Raw genomic sequence first — 21,565 nt, forward strand, 5'->3', positions numbered from 1 at the left:
TAATTATCCAACGACTAGGTTCAACACTTAGGTCATAGTCATGTTGACATTTTATACAAATACAATAACAAAAATAATGAAAGTCAATAGATAATGAATTACAACAAATAATAACAAATATAGCCTATAGATGATTCACGTTCTTAAAATTATTAAAATATAAAAATACGATGGACCGTGTGAAAACTGCACATTTTAATAGAATCAAAACGAATAGTGTAAACCCTTGTTATCTTTACTTTAATACTTTACTTTAATACTTTCTTATTCAAAGATTATGTTTGTTTTAAGACAGTTTAGATGAACAACGGCTAGTTAGCAATAAATTAAAGTTAATCAGCATTACTGGATGTTTTAAAAGTGACCTATAGAAATAAATCAAACCCTAGGGGAAAGAAATTATTAAATTACCTTTTTAGTTACCATTCGCCATTCCGCTAGATCGTAGGGAAGAGGGATGTAACAATGAAAACTATTACATAGAAAAGTATGTTGATGTATGTATTTATTTGTTGCAACTTATTTTAGTGTATCCTTGCGAAAGCTAAAAACCATATCAGTGGTATAAAGTGTTTTTTGTTTCTTCAATTATTCTTTTCTGTGCTTTGAGTATTTCTCGGTTAGTTTCAATCGTTAATATTAATATATCATATAAATAAATGATGAAATGTATGAAGAATTATCACGATAGCGCTATTTTCCATCAGGGTTTGCTTCATAACAGCACACCATAGTTTTTAATTTTTAGACCACTTCACTAATGAGCTACGATAAATGACAAATTGAAAGTTTCTGATTGTCATCTCAATGAAGGTAATGTGCGCTTCTATTTGGCACTCTTATCACCCGTTCCACCGCCCAAAACATGTGTCTTCACCGCCAAACCCATATTATAGACTGCGGACCAAATTACCCAGGTCGGCGCCGTGTTTGATGTACCCAGGAAGTGGTTGTAACTAATAAATCACTGAGGAGCGATAGAAGAGAGAGAGAGAGAGAGAGATTTATAATCTAAAGAGGAAGGCGGAGAGGTGGGTGAAGAATGATTGTGTTAAATGATTGTCTCGATTTTTAACTTATTTATGGTATGGTTCATGATTGAGACAAAGCGTGTTGAAATGTGAATATCCAAAGGCGCAATGCAGACATCATAAGAAGTAATTGGAAATAAATATAATTTAGTACAAATAAAATAATTCCAAAACACTATCTTTTCACAAATGGCATATTTTGTTAAACAATCACACTGGTAATACTCTGAATAGCTTGGTGATCAATTAGTTAGAAAATAATTAATAGTGTAAAGAGCTATTGTTGTATAATACAATATTTTAACACGTTATAAGTACCGTAGCTCATAAATCGTGTTTATTTCAACTAGTAATCAATAAATATAGCATATAGGCTATATTTAGGCTATATTTATAGGCATATAGTGTGATATCTGAACAGTAATAAATTATTGTGATCAGGAATATTGTTGTATAACACATTCACATTATTTACATTTTTATCGTTTAATATCCAAGCAATAGTATTTTCATAGCATTTTAAAATGTTTGCTCTAGTAATTACTTAGGCTATAACCATAGATAAAAGGAGTTTAGACAATACTACTTCTACTGTCTACTTCTTCTGTCTACTTCTTTTAATCTATGCTATAACGTAGCCTAAATTTAGTGACGTGCATCGACAACGATTCAAAAGTGACCGCAAAAATGATCATATAAATGCTGTTGCGTTGTCTGGGTTAGCGTGTACTGGGTTGTTCTTGTTTCACGTGTACAATACACGTTTGTCGTATACTGTACCAGATCAGACCAGACTTGTTATTTTGCGTGTCGTGGCTGACAAACTCAACCCATCAATATTGGAGAACAGCGGGCCAATAAGTCCGATACGCCTACCTCGCACTGTAGGCTTACAACATGTAAACACTGACATGGCTGGCATGTAACTGTAAACGCTCCTAAAATAAATTGTGTTGAATTTTGTTGTCGCGGATTATAGTGCTGAATTGGAGTATTTTTACTATATGCTGTGAAAGCTGACGACTCAAACAAATGTCATGCTGTAATCCTTATTTGAAAGAACCGCAAGAAGGAAATAATACTTTAATCATGTCAAATAGGTAGTCTAAGTTATACTAGTACTACGACTAAACAAAATGTTTATCTTCAAGGTAAAAAAATTATTAAAACTGTAGACCAATCAACAGTACTGATAACAGATACTATGCTGATACCACCACAGTACTTGCTGAACAATACAAAATACATTTTTATTGAACTACGACTCAAAGTTTGATCGTTGGTTTGAAAAGTAAAGGAATGAAGCAAATGTGTAATACTGTAATTATAACCTATACACAGTGGTTTGGTTGATATTGTGCAAAGGATCTTGAAATCCTTATACTGTAAACTTACTTAAAAATAGGTAATTTATTTTTAAGGTTAAAAATGAATGGGACAAAGTATAACCGTTGACCGTTAACCGTTGGTTGAAAGTATAACCGTCCTTAAGGATTTACAGTCAACGGTATAACTCTATCTAATCATAATTCTGCGCTGCACTGATATATTTAATTGCATCTGAAACAGCATACGGACGTAACAATAGACACTAACCTCTAATCACAGACAAGGGAGACTGTATTTGCCAAAGCCAAGAAAACTATCATTCTCCATGGATATCAACGATGATGCAAGAAGTCTAGGAAAGAATTTATGATCGGAACAAACGGAATTGTTGCTAAAAGCAGAACGTTGTGTTCGGTCGCGTGTCCCGCGGCTCTATGTACTTCAATTTCAACTACAGAGCTGAAGTTGGTGAAGTTCAACTGTACAAATCAGTTATTTGATGTATTCAACAATGTGCATGTACCATTGTGACATGTGGGTGACGCCATGTTGTTTCATAGGGACTGTATTTTATCGTAACTGTTTTACATGCAAACCCTACCTCGAGGATTTGAAGTTAAAACCAGTAGAGTATTCCCATAACAGGCCAGTTTTGATTGCTAACCATTTTTGAGAAAAAACAATCAAAACAAAACACTTTATTCAGGAAAAATAGCAAAAATTGTCATTTGTATAAAATTTTATAAAAGCTTATATTAAAGTTTATGTTAGAAGTCAAAATGTTGTCCAAGAAAGTAACCAGGGTATTCCAGTTGTAGTATTTGATTGTGAACCTTCCGGGTGCTGATTATTCGTAGAAAACAAACAAATAAGATCACAAACATTGTGAACTTTATAGTTTGAGCAGAAATTCTCATCACTTGTCCAGAATATCTGTTTACAAAATCCTCAAAAACTTAATTTGAATGACAAGAATAAAAGACAAACCTACAGCCAGCAGCGTTATCCATACTCTTTGGTTCACCTCTCCTAGTCAGATAGAGCGAGGGGACGACATTTACAACACTCCACTTATCCCAGGGACGTACTGGACCACGTGTTCAGTCGGGGAGAGAATATTTAGCACCATGCAGATGATTAGAATATAATCTCGCACTGTAACTGAGTTACTCCTATAGATTTACGCAACCGAAGAGTTACCATTATGCACTCAGTTCTTTCAACCTTATTTGACAATGGAGTCCGGGTCCAGTGCGTACTCGTTCGGGTAGGTTGATTAGGGAATGACAAAATCGTTAAATTCGTGTTGAATCAGTCGTCCTATCTTACCAGTTCACCTCACTAGGTCTGCAATGGACCTGATCATGCGGCATCAGACTCTACAAGTGAGCGAGTGCTTCTATATAGCCGGGTACTCACATTCAGAGCCATTCACCTGCCTTTGCTTTGATAAGATTACGGCTTATAAAATGTCAAAGCGCTTGATGGTAAATGTCTCAAAGTGATCAATGAAGAACCAACTCAGTCTCTTTGAGCATCAGTAACCGCACTTACTGAAGTAAGTAAGCTTCATACCACTACCTATTTCTTATTTAGGCTTTTGCCCATTTAGGACGAATAATTTTTTTTTATTATAACTATTCAGTTTTAACTAAACTTAATTGCACAGTCCTATGATGTTCCTTGTCTCCGAATTTCTATAGTGGGAATGGCATATTTTATTTGCATGGGTCTAACAAGTTATCATTCCTGTCAAGTTATGTTAACAAAATTATGATGTACGTATTTATAGAAATGACGTTATGACGTACGTTAAGACGGTTTGATTGCATATATTTTACAAAGTTCATGAGGTTTTATAGAAAAATAACTTTATCATACATTCTCAGCCTAAAATATACTTTAAGAGAAGTGCAGTTCCTTGAAAAGTATTGCTTTTTACCGTACCTTATGCTTTTTAAGATTCTTTTGTAATCCATTAGACGATTTTAAAAAGTCATTAATTATTGTTGACAATTAAAACATCATACATTTTAGGACCCATAAAAACTTTGTGGTTTTAATTACCAAAATGTCCCAATGGAGAGTTTGAACTCTTTCTCCAAAGTATTATTTTCCTTGTGTGTGAGAAATGATCTAACATACATAACATTGCGTCGAAGGATTTGACATGGGTTAATAAGTGATTGTGGGTGAAATTCTCGTAAATCAATTAAAACACCGTTGACACGTCCCCAATATTATGTCCCACCCCAATCATATTATCATAATCGTACAAAAAGTATGCAATAATTAAACTTGCTTAGGTAGTTGAACACGGAAGTGAATTGTTCATTCAACCCGCACAAAGTAGTGTTCAATGAGTGTAATGCATCAATGACGTCAGTTCAGCCATTTTCCACAGTCAATACATCAATTATCCGTCAATTGACTTTCTCTTACGTCATACCCATCAAGCCTTCACTTTTCATTGTCTCTTTCTTTACAATTTCGTAGTCGCCTTGTTGAACTACTATTTTCTTTGAATCTCTAGTTTTGCTCATAATTGCTACAATTGCTACCTAGGTAGTGATGTATCTTTATATATATATTACATATGGTTAATCTATGGCCTAGGCCTCAATGAAACTTTACTGTACAAGCCTTTGGATTGTGATGTAGAAAACGGAAGTTGTCTCTTGTTGGCCTTTTAATAAAGATGTCGTTTGTCGTTGTACAATGTGGTCTTGTCTTTGTCTCTTTTAATCCTAACTCATCTCGCTGTCCAACACATCAGGTAGTAAAACGGAAGAAGATGAAATTTGCTTCGATTAAGTGTATGTTTGAGTTTGAATATATGCTTATAATAACTAAACAGAATTGCAAATTTGAGGGTTTTCACTTGTTTGTACATTATGTATTGAGGTACTGTATAACAAACTTAAGTTGGTTTTTAAACACTGTAGCAATTACATGTTTTACCTTACCTATTCAATGGTTTGTTTGTGCAGAGGACTGACAGCCTGCGTGTACAATAAGTCGCACACGGGTTTATGTTCTGAAAACATATAAATCAATAAGATTTGGTACACGACACCTAAAAATATTATTTTTGAAGGAATCAACCATCAGTTTTCTAAAATATCATGGGAACGTCCCGCAAAGAGTCAAAAGGATTTCATAGGTAAGCATAGGTCGATATGAAGGGTGAACATAAAATTAAAGGTCTTCTTGCCACAAACATGAGCTAAAAAGAACAACAGAGTAAAAAATTACAGTCGTTCAAAGATTGTTTTGAATCTGTCATTTTGATTCTTTTGAACGGCTGCCATTTTTGACTCAGGGTTTCGTTTGAGTTCAAATTTGCAGCTTTGTTTTCTACTAATAAAGACTTTTAATTTGATGTGCATATCCTATATCCTTATGTTATGTTATGTATGACCTATCCTTATGTTTATGATTTTCATCCGACTTCTAGAGGGCCGTATAGTAAGTAACATTGCAAATTTGAGGAATCTTTGAACAGCTGTCATTTTTGACCTGGGTTTCCGTTTGGGTTCGGGTTTGTGGCATCATATTTTATTGACAAAGACCTTTAATTTAACCCCAGTTTTTGCTACTGGAGTGGTTGTTTCAGTGAGTCCCAAATAGTGGTGCACCAGCACCACTTTTTTGCGACGGAATTTTACATCCATGTGGTTATGTACGTTATGTTAACACTATGGTCTTGTTACAGGCGGCTGCTACGGGGCGCCCGGTCCCGGCCCCGTGGTGGCGGCCATGCTGGGCGGCGCCCCGGTCATGGGCGGCATCAGGACGCCTGGGCGGCCCTGGCCCACCCTGGACATGTCGCACCCGCCACCCGCCCATCAACCCAACCATCTAGGCGCTGACAGTGAGTATCCTACAATACACATACATCATGTACTCGTGTTACTATGTAAATATTGACATTTCTGAAGCGTTGAAGCTTGTAAGTTGTCGGGACAAACTTTAAGTTAAATTTATACGGACCAAACTACCATTTTGTTGAATGGTAGATTGATCCGTAGATAGATTTAAACAAAAAAATTATCACTATCTTCGCCGATTCAACGTTAGGGTTATCTTCCATGATGAATCTATAGTGAAAAATAACACTCCTGACAACTTATTTTGAGTTTTTAACCCAAAATGCAAGATGCCATCACATACAACAATTTATGACCAGAGAAATCGATAAATCTCTTTCCACTGAAAGTGGATCTCATTACTTTTACTTTACGTCACGATTCTAATAATTATAAAGTTTTTTGTCTCCACCCACACATCCGCCCCAAAGCTCTGAGTCTGAGCCCTGTGGACTTCCTCGCAGGTCGAGGCTCCTGGACGACCTTTGTTATCAGATTATGAAGGCAGATCCCTCCCGTGTGTCCTGCCTCGTCAGTCAGGGAGGGAATAGAGAAAGGGAGAAATTATTTTCCGAGAGAGCGGATTTGATCCTAATCCCGTCTTATCTATATCGCTGATCGCCCGTGACGCCCGTAGACAAGCCTCTGGCCTTACCTGTCTGTTGACAAGGAATGAGATGTTTGACAGCCTGTTAAGTCTTAATCAACGGTGGCTACAGTGGCGTTACGTTTTAGTGTTACAACATTGATGTTGATTCTAAAATTCGAACCTAAACTAGGCCTATATTATACCAATCAACAGTGGGGATTTAGTAGGGAAAGTAAAAAAGCCGAACAAAATACGATAGCGCAGTATAAATAAGAATTAGGGCTTACTTCATACATATACGGTGAGTCGTATGCTCCTGGCCCTTGATTATGTATCAAACCAAAAAGGTTTCGTGCCTCTACTAACGGTACAAAATAAAATGTAAGAAGAAAATGTGTATGCACATCAAGGATGCGCGACTCCTCTTCGATTTGTATGCACATCAAAATATATTTAAGAGTCCTCTTCAGTTACAACGCACATCAAAGATGCACGACTCCTCCTCTGTTTGTATGTACCACAAATATGTACTAGTCGCAGTTTGTATGTACATCAATGATTCTTCTTCAGTTTGTATGTATGTAAATCAAAGCTTTACGAATCCTCTTAAATTTGTATGTACATCTAAGATGTACAATTCCTTCCTTGTTTGAACGCATCAAAGATACACGTTTACACCTCAGTTTACATGGGCCTCTAATATATGGGAAGTGCCACAGTATGCGCTTACACGACAAACTGGTGATATGCACGTATATCTCAGATTGAGTGTACGATAGTCAAAGCTGAATTTTCACACCGTGAAGTCTTATGTCAAACATCCACTTTCTCCCCTTAAATCAAATGATGTTATTATAGATCCTCTTCCGTTTACTCAGACGTTAAAATTATCTTCAACATACTCCTTATCTGGACGTTGTGATCCCTCTTACCTGCCGAGTTTGTTATTTTTTAATTTAGTTAACTTATACACAATTTCCTCATTTACACGGAATGCAAGGCGTTCTAACGCTCCTTTCACACTATACGATTTCGCTCGTGCGGTTATTAATCGTATTTGTTGTATCGCATTGGAGCTTATGGCCCCTTTCACATTATACGATTACCAACCGTGTACGATTTTCACCCGCGTAGCGACCGTAGGTGCACACGGTTGGTATCCGACTCCCGCACGAGTAAAAATCGTGTCTACTGCTAGTGGCCATGTGACCATATGGCCCCTTTCACACTACACGATTGTAGTCGTGCGGGAGCCCTCCCCAAGTGCAGTTTGTTGCGTATAGTTTTCAGATATTTTGCGTTTACAGTTGTTTAATTGTTTAATTATTGAGTTGAACTACCTGTGCAAACTGTATTTTATTATTTAGTTTTTGTTATTAATTACAGTTTTGTCTATATAGTTAAAATTATGAATGTGATTGATCTTGAAGCTTTAAACGATTCTCTTGAAATCCGAAAATAGTTGAAAAACTTTTCTTCGTCATTTCTCAGGTCTTGAAATAATGTTTTAAACATCCCCACTTCCTCACGTCTCAAATTTAAATACGACTCTTATTAAATTTATTTTTCTCCGATAAATTATTAAAGTAGCAATAATTTCCTCGTGATCCATACTACTTAAAACTTTCCACTGAAATGACAATAAACTGTTCTAGTGGAGTGGGGGTTAAGATTTTTTTAAATCGTACGATTACAAATCGTATAGTGTGAAAGCAACAGACCCACGATCATCTGCCCGTACGATTAACACTCGTACGAGCGAAATCTTATAGTGTGAAAGGAGCGTTACGCTAGAACAGTGGCACGTCCTGCATTCCTACCACAGTTACCTGCTCGTGACTCTCGGCGAGTGTTTATTCGGTGAGTAATGGTGGCTAAGTGACCACGCATGCTATTGCCCACCTCTGTCGACTGTCCACGTACGACCAACGACTACGACCGATTGTGATTGTGGCTGATTCGCTTTTAATAACAGGCCGCTGCCGTCCTCCTACCGGTGGGAGTGGATGGGAGTTGAGAAGGGAGTGCTTACTTCTCTCCGCGCTGTTTGATCGAGAGCGCTGCAGTCAAATCATGTTTACTCTACTCCTATCTGAAATTAGTATTACTGTACTAGATTTTTTAACACCAACTTATTTTTGAGGGATTAGCAACAAAATCACATACGTGTGTAACTTAAACTATTGGTCGCCATTATGTAAGAAATATAATACTAAATATTCGGGAATAAAGTGCAGTTGGTGTAGAGGTACAAGACCTAGATTGTTCGAGAAATGTCCTATTGATATTTCTAATTTTTAGAACTGTCATGACAATAGCGAGTTGTAAAATTGAGGTATATTGCAATTTAGCAAGAGAAAAACGAAGATAAATCAGTCTATAAAGTATTCTTTGATCCTCCTCGTCGCACGACTATTTATACTGTAGTACTTTCATGACGGATAGGGGGTGTATTCCAGACTATAAATCATGAATAAAATTCCTAAAAAGCAGAAAGGAAGTTAATTTTTTGAAATCAGCAAATCGTTTGTATTTCAATTCGTTTAAGAGTCAGTTGGATATGGATTATTCGAAATGAAAAATGTAACACTTGAAGTCCGCCAAGTGTTTAAACCATATAACTGTCACTGAAATAAGAATTCTCTGTTCTTCTCAGCCAAGTGATGAGCAAATTGACAACACATTGAGAACTTTCAGTCATCACTGTGTGACCGGCTCACATGTGGATGTCATTAGTACAACTATGGTGTGTTGCGTAATTTGTTTGATGCTACTCTTTGAATCCTTCCGGTTTAAGTTGTATTGATAGACAGAAAAGTATGTTCTTGAATATGGTCTAATGAAAACAATCTAAAGCTATTGATAAGGTTAGCTATCATTGTTGAATTTCAGAAATTGATTATGATGGACAAAATTGGAGTTAAGACGCCTACACACCAGTGTGTGTATTCCAAGGCGGAAATGAGTTAAGGATTAGTGTTGAATTAATGAGGTAACAGCTTTGTTATGTCTACAATCAGATTACTCCGTTTTGGGCGATGAAATAAAATCCCAATAATCAAGGACAGCTGCATCCAATTCTAACCACCAAAGTCCTTTGCATGTAACATGCGACATAAATGGGCCCGCTAGGAGTCAGAAGAAAATAAATATACCGTAAGATATATTTACGGTCATAAGATATACCGTGGTATCTAGTCATCTTGAATATAACAGCTTTGAGCTTACAGTATCCCAGGATCGTACCGGTGACTCACTGATTACTAGACGTGCAATATCCACTCAATGACCCAACTAATAGCTATACCGTACTACGGATAGGCGATACAAAGGGCAGGCCTATTTAACACGGACACATAAACAGAAAGCGCTTCAGTGATATTGCGTCGTAGGGTCTATGAGGAGCGATCGTAAGACTTCCCGCCACCGCGGCGACATAGAGTAACAGAGTACAGCTTCTACGGTTACACAGAGAACCCGACTAGGATTTTTCTTTTCCGCCGACTGAGTATAATCCGACTCAGGTGAAACTCAATCTTCACACACGACTCGGAGAATCCGTAGAAATTGAACTCTGTGTGAAGTCTCGACCGCGGGGTCTTGTGTTTGTTTTTACCATTTGATATTTTTACAAACTAGATCTACAGCGTAAAGTCAGTTGATAAATCATCATCCGATGCTATGAGAATTAATAGAAATTGAATGTTGAACTCTCAAACTGGCCTCGAAAACGTACTTCACTTTACAACGGTCATCAACTTTGACCTATCTAAATCTATTACTTATGTAATCTTCAATTGCAGCTATCGGTGAATCAGCAGGCATTAGACCTTGGGTGAGATATTCTTAATGGAGTTCTTGCTCCCTCACGCCATTAAATGTCAAAACGAACCAGTTTTTCCTGTTTTAATTTTCTACATGTACTAGGCCTACTTTATAAAATGCTATCACTTTTAACTACGAAACCCCATAGCTTTCTGTTATTTGATGGATTATTGTTAGGATTTTCCAATAAACATGAAATTGCGTGACGTCGATGACCTGCGGACCTGCTTGAATCTTATCCCGTCTGTAATTGGAGAGAAAACTTTAACATGAAAAAATAGTTCTATACAGGACAAACGCCGGGAAACATTATTATTATAGACATTACCAATTGAGATAAAAACGCCATCTTGGTGTGTATTTTAGCCAAAATATGAGTGAAGGGTGAGTGTTGAAGTAGAATGAAGTGATTTAACTTGTTACGCTCTGTTACCGACGAAGATAAGATGTTTCATTTGCCAGGACCATACAGAAAGTCAATTATCCAGGCTGGGTTCATTTTCAGTATATTATGGAAGCTACTGATTCTTCTCGTGTCAAACTGAAATAGCTTTCGGTCTCCAATAAACGTTTGTAAAACGACTAAAAACATCGTAGTGTGGTGGAAAAATCTTTTCGAGAACTTAAGGTTGCAACATACTTGATTTAAACATGTACACTGCCGACCCCGATAGTCGATAATATCTCGTAGTAAACTGAATTTCGATCATTTATGTCCATTGTTTGTTGCAGGTTTCGCCAGGTATGGAGTGTACTCTCTGCTACCTAGCGACGTGTACGCGGCACCGAGGTACGCGCACACACAGACAGTGGCTGCGCCTACCTACCACAATATACTGCCGCCTGCGCATAAAGGTAGGTCTACTACAATCTACAAATACTTTTACCATTGACGTCAATTTGTATGGACCAGCTTTAGAAGATAGCTTACAGTTGGTGTCACTGTCAAGATTCTATTTTCTCTCTATGGAAAATGCCACAGTTTACCGTTAGTCGTCCTGTCAGTTAAGTTTGCTTAAAGGTCGGTGTGTCGGATACTACAGAAATTAATCAGCAATTGACAGCAGCACAACAGTTGTCGCTGGCTCAATTCAACAATGTTTGATTATCACTTAAACCATAGATAAAAGGAGTATAGACATCTAGTGTATAGAGTAGGCCTATAATATGTCTACTTCTTTTAATCTATGGTAGTATCGCCATTCGCCAGTATCGGAGAATTAAGATACAGTATTTTTATATATTCTGTAATAGTGTGAATTTAGTTGATGCCTTGGATGGATATACAGTAGATGGTTGGAATTCACGTAAGAAGAATATACATGTAGCCTATAGAAGAAAGAAAAAGTATGGATTTAAATACCACCTAAACAGTTCATTTGAATTAGCTTCTATCGTCTAGAAATTATAACTTAGGTCTAAATCCCAATACAGTAACTGTACTATTGTTTTTAAAAAATACGCCCATCCTGTCAATCAAATATTACACGAATACAACCACGTACAGGAATTGCAATATTGGAAACTATACATTATTCGAAAACGATCGAAATCCCAGCGGAAGTTGACTATTTATCTCGCACGCGACCGGTTTCGCGATTGCAGAACCGGACCGCATCAAAACCCGGTGTGGCGGGAATCGATTTCGAGCGGGTAATTTAGGGCGGTATTGGCGCGTACAGTGTTTGACGCCTCAGGCGAGGAAAGGGTCTCGGATATCGCCTTTAATTACGCCCTGTGGCGGTGCCGTGTTGATAGCTGCTGAATATTGACTAATCCAAAGACGAATTAAACTAGACACCTTCGGTTTTATATTTTTTGTAGAAGCCCATTTTCGTACTGGTAGGCCGGGCGCACACCTGATGCGGCACGGCACGGCACGGCGCGACGTTTTGCCTTTTCAATTTTCGTCTTTTGGGCAAAAGGCTTGAGGCAAAACGATGTGCGCATGCGCGAGGATCGACACCACGTTCAGCGCAGTGACAGCCCCTGTCAAAATCAGTATGCACTTCCAACGATTAGTAATTATGTTTTTTTTCCGGATCTGCTCTTAGTTCTGCAATGAATGGTTTCAAGTTCCTTTTTTGGTTTATGGGATGCACCCACGATTCTCTGTTAGGGAGATCATCCATTACATTCATTAGGTACAATCATTGACTATATAAACACAACAGTCAATGGTGCCATATAGCAGCGATGGCAGCAGCCTCTTCTTCGCCTTCTGCATTCATTCTCACAAAATGTGTAGTACAAAGTGTCACAAAATGTACAAACAACCTAATAACACACAGTATCTCACTTTACTGAAACCATGGGATCGACCATGTGGGTGCTCAAGTCGCCTTGCCGTGCCGTGCCGTATGCATCTCAAATCTCCATCGGGCACAGCAAGGCGAGACAAAGACGTCTCGCCTCGCCTTGCCGTGCCGTGCTGCATCAGGTGTGCGGCCGGCCGTAGTTGACTTGTAATTTTGGCCCGCGACTATAGTTAGCACGATGGAATCTATTTGAGCAATGATTTTAGACCAAAATGAATTAATCAGAGTTGGTTGTATGTGGTTACCAGTTGAATTTTAACGTGATTACGACAATTGCTTAGGAGTTTGATGGAGCAACTTTTAAAACTGCAAGCCATACTTTTATGCTAGGTTTGTAACGGATTAAGGGTTTATTTTTTTCTACACTACACTACTTTGTCATTTTTACGTTTTTTTTTTAAAGGAAGCAGACCAAGATCTGGTCTTATTACTACGTCTTATTATAAGCAAGATCTGGTTTTATTACTACGTCTTATGATAACGTCGGTCATTCGTTGTAGCATAGCATATTAATAGATAGCCCAATGGCAAATGACATCCGGATTCCAAAATCGACCTCGAACGGCAACGAACCAGCAAACTTCACTTTAGACTGATGACTCTAGTTTCTACATCAATTTATTATTAATTAACACATTGAGTCTCGATTTTTACGATGTTTGTACAACAATATTGATCCCAAATTTCAAAAGAATACTGAAGACATTTATTTGCGTTTAAGGGTTGCAATAATTAGTTCCAAATAATGTAATACTTTTAATCAAAACTCTCTGTTTAGTCACAGATAGGCTATACTGAATTCCATCCCTAGGATCGTCGATCGTCAGTGTCATATCGATATGTACCTACTCCTGCAGCTTCCATTCCACTGATGTTAACCGAGTGTCTTGTTTCTGCTCCAGAGTGCGTGTTCACGTATCCCACGGCCCCCGGGTCGCCGATCACGTATGGGGCGCCCGTCGTGGAGCGCGGCATCTCCCAGCTACAGGAGCTCATGTCCAAAGGGTTGGAGAAGAAGCAGCGCCCTCTGGAGGCGGCGCCTGAGCGGCGACCCAAGAGACGGTCCTGGGAACCCGCTCCGCAGGACGACCCAGGCTGTTCTTGCAAGGAGAAAACACCTGTCGGTAAGTCTACAAGCTAGGTGGATAGTTGCGATTGCAAACTATTGTGCGAATCTGCGTTACTGACAGCTACTTTGCCATCTATTAAGTTTGTGTTGTGAAGTTCATGTTTTAATTGAACAGCAATTACTGTACTTTGCACGTAGTAGAGAAACTAAACACGTACTCAGCGACCAACGAAATCGATTATTCGCTCTAAATTAAAATGATATTCAAGAGACGTCTTATCATTGACTTTATAATGGTCTTATGGTCTTATTTTCTGAAGGTAATGAAATGCAGATTTGTCAAGAATAATGATGACTTCAAATACAAGATCTTGCATATTTTTCTAGAGCGTTGTAATTTTAAGATGTTAAATTCCTATGTGTTTCACTACCACTGGGTATATTTAAGAATTAAACAATAAACACTTGAGTATTCTTATTTTTGGATATGGCGGAGAAAGCAACCGACGATAAAAACTACAATCAGTACATAAAAACGCCCAAGTAAAATTACCATTTGCTCTTTAGAGCATTATTTAATGTTCAAAAGTGGTGCGATCCCATTTAATGGGAATGTCTGGGTTAAGACAAACAAATGCCGTTTTTCGTACATTACTAAAATCTAACTCTCATCACTGTAGAATAAAGTAAAACCGTCGATGCCAGTGCGTAAATACCGTATATTACCTGTGTGGTTGTTGTACCATATGAATTGCAGGCACCTGTGTACCCCCTCCCTTCCTAATATCACCCCTTTGATTTTATACGCCTTTGTGTCGTCGTCAGTGCATTTGCCTTTGAACTCTAAAGCTTTATTGATGCTACTCATATTCACTCTGTTTTAACCATATATTTAATTCAGCGTATTTTACCAAAGCATTCTGTTTTGTGTAAACCTATAAATCAAATCAAATCAAAATCTGTTTTATTTCCAAAAATCTTTTACAATATTACATATACAAAATACGAATAGTCCCGCATAGGCCGTAAAAGACCTGTGCGTGGGACGAGCTCTATTAATATCGGCTTACTTTGATAGATATAATGTAGATCGTATTTATATTCGTAATGTCTCAAAACTTGTATCAACCATATTCTTTCTATTTAGTTGTGTTAAACATTTCGTTAATATACTTCAGTTGAAGTCCAAACAAGTCTTTTCATTTCAGAACTGTGTCGTTTATGCATGTTAAGCTATCAAAATAAATCGAACTCTTGGAGATGTCAAGAATGAATTAAAGAATATTGTGCTTACATAAACAATTTTAAGGATATTGTACCTACAGATGGTCTATTTTGTTCAATCCAGTTTCATTTATCAACAATTTCAAATTACTGTACACGCACGGTTTTTCTGTCATTCCAACGGTTCTGTGAAGCAAATTTTCTGAACTAGTGAAGTATCAACTGTGTAGGTTCACGAGAAGCACTGTACCACCATTTTGATTCGTACAAAACTATTTGTGATGTCTTGTGTAACAAATTTTACCAGAATGCCAAAAATGTTTCATGTTATTTTGTTGTAGACCTTTACGAAATATGTATTTTACATACAAGCCTAATGTGACAGTCGTAGCACACGTCAGCGTGACACACTTCACCTTTCGTACTCTGTGTCGCTGTGTACCTTGGCGGGAAATGTCGCCTTGGCAACGCCGCAAGGTCACGTGATCGCGTGCGCGCCAACGCGGCAAGTGAAATATGTCGTCCGCCCGTGACACTGGCAGGGCCAATTTTTTACCCGACACGCAAAATCTAAATTTCCTCCTTTGGCGACAAAACTGAAAATAATACTGGTCCTGAAAATTGATATTTCAGTTGTGGAACACATTTTTGTAATTTCTCAGCGCTTTTTTGTAGATCTAACAATCTAACTGTAGCTGTTCGACACGTTCATTTGTAAACATAGTGATTTGTATAAACTATGATTGACGATAAACTCATAGATACGGATTAGTACGCTCCACACGTTCTCCTCCATCCGCTGATTCGCTGAATAGGAATTAGCATGTCAAATGATTATACACACATGTATTCGTGGTAGATTAGACTGCTGTACCAAAAATGTCGCCTGTGGAATGGTAAATAAAGTTCATGGAGTTGTTATTGAGAAGTATGACAGGCTTTTTGTATAAACAATTGTTGTAAGAAACTACCGTCTTCCTATACTCATGATAGGATTGTATAGAATGCATAGCGGGTGTCTAATATTCAACCAAAACATCAGTCATTATTTATAACACGACAGATAAGGAAATTTGTGATAACATGCACGATAGGGTGTAAAATATACGGAACTCCTAATATTTATCCAAAATATCAGTCATCGCGCCCTGACTTTCCCACATAAACTAAAATCTTCTATAATAAACTAGTTGTCTACAGCAATCTCTCCTCAATGTTTTGGCCCAACCCAAGTCCTTCGCAGTCGGGAACTCAAACGAAGTTCCCTTTTCTCGAGTACATATTTCATTTTCGCTTTCAAGTGCAGTCGTACAGCACTAACTACTCGCCGAGTGCTCATGTATAACTGAGATGAAATAAGAGAATCGCCGTCGGAAGGGAGGACCCCCCTGTGGGAGTTAACCCCCCCCCCGCACAACCCCCTTTTTTGCAACCCCAGTTCCGCAATTACGTCCGTTTTCACCCTGCTGCCTCACTGGAGTACACTATTGATAAATTAGGAAGCGATCGTGATACAAGTAATTACAGGTATATCGGTGTTTCACTCCAAGTTTCGAAATTAACTTTGTAAAAGTGTCGATTTATTTATGGATTGTGTGCTTCTAGCTAATCTAATTGCGATTATAGTAGATAGGTTATGGTTATGGAACAAGTGATTTCACAACTTTGTGATGATAATCATATCGCACTCCACAGTCAGTAGGCTATTGATAAGAATTGTTTAATTTGATAGTGAAATAATAGTTGTTACTTTGTGACGATTAGATTAGAGGTTTTGCAAGATAAAGGTTTATTTGTCAAGGAGTTTTAACAATATTTATCTTTAGATAAATTACTATCAGGGGTTTCTCCTAGGCGTCCCACAGAAAATGTGTACATTGAATTGTTATCGAAAAAAATTTAAGCCCCTTACAGATATGTCAGATTTACACAATTATTTAACACATCTTATGATAAATGAATATCATAGGCTTATATTTAACCTTAATTCCTCTAGCAAATATATACATTTATTATACACATTTACCGACGGTTTAGTCAAAGGTACAGTATCGTCAGTATTTTCAAAGGCAATAATGTACACAATATTTTTTTCGCAGATGGGAAGATTGTTTTAATCTTATCGCATTGCATGCATTATTTGCCAGTTATAGTGGTAGGTTGTATCAAGGCTCCAAGGTGATAGTCATCAATCGATTTCGTACTTTGTCATTGTCGAATTAACAACTTTTGAGTGAAACCAGCCCCCACCTCGTTGTCTCCACGCGGCAGACATATCCTGAGGACATTGTATAAGTTTTAACAATATTCCCTCAAGTGATATTCTAATTTGTGATATTATCTCTGTAGAATACAATCAGTATTTTTACCAAAAGCCAAATAAAAACAGTCACGCCAAAAAATCTGCTGTAAACACGAATACGAATGTGTCACTACTCCCATGTCCTGGGATCAGACCAACTATAAAATATTGCAAGTTTTGCCCTTTTTTAACTTCCGCAAAGCGGGTCACGCCGTGCTCCGGGCTGGAGCCGCCGTGTACAGTCCTCCAAACCGGTCCCCTGTTGGAACTAATCCTTTCTAAAACCGGTTCCCCTTCTCTGTCCCCACGCCCCCACTCTGCCCCCCCCCCTCCAGTGATAACCGGTTCACAGGACTACAGGAGATCAGGAGATGTTCACTTGTTAATGTTCTGTAGCATGTCGGCGCGGCGGGAGTCGCGGGTGTTGTTTCTTGGCAAAGTATTTGAAGAATGAAGGTGATGCTCGAAATGTTGTCCACACATTACGGTCTGAGAAGAATAAAAGCCACATGAAATACTCTGTGTGTTTAGGCTGTACATAGAACATAGAACCCCATCTCTTGACATCTCAAAAATAAATAAAGAGTAAATCGAATTTATTCAGATTCTCTCTTGATAATATACTCAACCAGACGTTCCTTTTCGCGTCCATTCAAACTATCTGTTGCTCAATTAGACAACTGTTATTCCCAAAACTATACCTAAATATCTTTAAATTTTGATTACACTCGATAAATTTCAATAAAGATAGAACATAAACAACCGTATATCATAGTAAAATAAAATTTAGTTCCCTAATTGCCAATTAATAACATCATTTGATGTTATTGATTTGAAATGAACTTATGGGTTGAAGTCTAGGCATTCTATTTAATAATTATGATCACATGTAGTACCATTTTAACCATAAAAGCTCAATCGTTTCTGCAAAAGTTGGATGTATGGTGATAACTTTAGTAATTACCTGAACAGAGAGAAGACAAGTTACACATTATATTTTATCTGAAACATTCAAACACTCGTGAAGCTTTGCACTATGTTGTTTGTCGATGACTCATGATACCCCTGGTACAGTTCTCGCAGCTAGTCTGGGCGCGCGGCCGCGCTAGGGCAGGGGGTGTAGAGGGGAGTGTTTATTGTTCATTTCCAAAAACATTCGGCCCACACGGCACACTGGGGTTGTTCAGCGCCTCACTGCTGTCTTCATGGCTTTGGCGTGGGGGACGGTTAGTACACAAGGGTCCGCGCGCCCAGACTAGCTGCGAGAACTGTAACTCAACACAGCCCTAGCTAATAGTCTACCTGTTCCTGCTTAGTGCTCTCACAAGGAAAAGGTAGTTCTAGGAACAAACGAGGAAGTAAACAGAAAGTTCCACGAACCCTCTGAGAACCTCTCATTGGGAAAGAACCGAAAGGCCAAAACCATAAACTGGCCGAAAATAATTTAAGAGACAAAAACAACCAACTGTCGCTGGTTACTGCTTCCTTCTGGGAAGTGCGAGGTTTCTGGCTTTGAAGTGACCGAAATGTTGTAGATCTTATTGTATTTGTTGTGGGGGTTGTCTGTTCAAACTTTGGTTAAGTGGCACACCTTAATGACAGAACAAGTAGGCAGTAAATACCTCAATAACCAGTGCGTTCCTGAAAACGCGTATATTTATCTACGAGGAACTTCTAAATCCTTCATAGAACGTATAATTTCCAAGTTCTTATTTGTTAGGACGGTAATAATTGAAGAGCATTGAGTAGACAATACCAAAGCCAAAACAAAGCAGTTTTGACTGATGTCGAATCTATAACTGATTATAATTTATTTATACTAGAAGTATTGCTAAGAATCACGTTTAATATTATCGATATTTGTTGTTATTGAATGAGGTACTGTATTAGAACCAATTAGAACCTACTAATTAATGAGTGTCAAGAGTGATCGGCACAATATGTATCACAATAAATAAGTTTTATCATGCAAATATGATTTGCCATGTTCTGAGGTTTTAAAGGGCAATCACATATTGCATCACAGTGACAGAATACCAAGTGTCACACATCAGGTATTCCATGATATTACAGTATGTACATTGGACATTCTGAACATACCTATACCTGTTATCTTTAATAAATTGTCTGATAAACCTTTCGTAGCGGTACATACTGACCTTGTCATATTGTAAAATGATTTTAAACTACTGTACCACAGTGGTAGTAGTCGAATTATTCGGTTCAACAATAGCACACCACGCTATGTTTTGAAATAATTATCCAAATTTAAAGTAGAATATAATATGTAGAATATGTATAAAATTACTCAAAGCATTTTACGTATTCTTAATGTTAAATGAGGAAAACACGAACCAAAAATTGCCTAGAGCAAATAATGATTAGTTTCTGCCGGTTAGGCTAATTAAAAATGTAGGGGGCCTGGCCTGCCTAATGAAAAATCAACCAGCAAACTGTACGAAGAACGCTCAGTACAGACGTCTCAGCTAGCCAATGATCTTTTGACATTGTCTACAATCGGCTAACAAAATTTATACCGACCTGTAAATTAGCCATTAGCACAGTTTAGTGCAGTAATTCGCAGCACCAACCAACGTACTGTACAAGGGCAAACCGGCTAGAGTCTTCAGCTATCTTGTCTTGAGACTTCGTGAAAAAATGTATGTCCTGTGTAATTATACATTGTATGATAACACCTCATACATTGATAATCCTTAAATTATAAAACCTAATAATAAGGTGTTGACATCGAGTTCCGCAAGTAACAATTACACATTAAATGAGGGGCGTTGATTTTATTTTTACACGTCTTGTTTTTTCAAAGATATAACATTAAAAATAAATCAAGTAAAAATGGAATTAGTAATTAAGATAGGTAGACCAGTTTTCGCAACAATCGCGTAAGAAATAGACAATTTTAGGTACGAGCCTTGGACCTTTAAAACTTCTACGACTGTCTCTAATTACGTGAGTTGCGTACACTTGGCTACTTTAACCAACATACGACCATTTAATTATTAAATCACTACTTACAACTTCCAAGAGAGGTTATGTTAACGTTTATAATCTTCATAGTCACTGATTGTGATGCAACAACATATTGTCCCAACCACTAACTCATTGTTTAATCAATTAAATTGGCCTTAGCAGCTGATTAAGTTGACGTTCGAAGTATTACAATTTTATTTATTTTTTCTCAATCCTTGAACCTCAATAATTCGTTACTCATGTTGTAAAGTTAAACAACAATGCTGTTAAACTATCCGCTACAGTTCAGTACATAGAATTGAAATGATTCACTTAACAGCATTGTTTACTTACTTAACAGCATTGTTTTACTTAACAACACGAGTAGCGGACCAATGAGGTTCAAGGATTGAGAGATAAGAAGTAAAAAAATTGTAATGCATCGAACATCTACTACAGTAATCTGATTAGTTGATGTTCGATGCATTTTACTTCTTTTCTCTCAGTTAAGACAGCTCAGTTTTAACAGCTGTTAAGACCAATTTGTTAATTAATGATGCTATTAGTGACGTTATCATTCATGCATATTACCATATATTACTGATCTGCGTTGTCGTTTGTCATACAACTAAATGAACAGCGCTGTGATCATTCGCTAACTGAACAGGGACGTGCAGTACAGACAGACAGCTGCCCTTCCTTTCTATTCTAGACCTTCCTAGAATGCATCAGCCCCTATGTGGGGTGTAGCGGTGTAGGGTAGCCAGTACGTCGTTGGTCCTAGTGCAACAATCATTCAGGCAATAGCAGTATACAAAGTGATAGGCATAAGTGATAAATTCAAAACGAATTGACCGCAGAAACAGTATGGTATTTTTATCATAGTGCAACCTTCATTCAAGTGATATCAGTAGACAAAGTGTCAAGTTATGGATTCAAAACAAAGTGTCCGCGGAAACAGTATGGGATTGTGTTATTTGTTGGAACAGCTGTTGGCTAACTGGACCAAATCCGAGGAAAAAACTGACTGTAGTGAAGTGGT

The 21,565-nt window shown here is 37.8% G+C and overlaps 1 protein-coding gene across 2 annotated transcripts in view; it reads left to right on the forward strand.

The window, feature by feature from the left end:
* Window positions 1–21,565, forward strand: part of LOC128999390 (protein winged eye-like) — a 146,114-nt gene that overhangs the window by 38,460 nt on the left and 86,089 nt on the right. For both annotated transcript variants that reach the window (XM_054425873.1, XM_054425874.1), the window contains exons 3-5: window positions 6,076–6,234; window positions 11,376–11,498; window positions 13,864–14,085. In XM_054425873.1, the coding sequence (XP_054281848.1) occupies window positions 6,120–6,234; window positions 11,376–11,498; window positions 13,864–14,085 (460 nt within the window). In that variant the 5' untranslated portion in view covers window positions 6,076–6,119. The remainder of the gene's footprint in view (window positions 1–6,075; window positions 6,235–11,375; window positions 11,499–13,863; window positions 14,086–21,565) is intronic.

The sequence above is a fragment of the Macrosteles quadrilineatus genome, unplaced genomic scaffold (assembly GCF_028750875.1).
Source record: "Macrosteles quadrilineatus isolate MER2022 unplaced genomic scaffold, UCM_ALF_1.0 Scaffold_8__2_contigs__length_117827958, whole genome shotgun sequence".
Lineage (NCBI taxonomy): Eukaryota > Metazoa > Arthropoda > Insecta > Hemiptera > Cicadellidae > Macrosteles > Macrosteles quadrilineatus.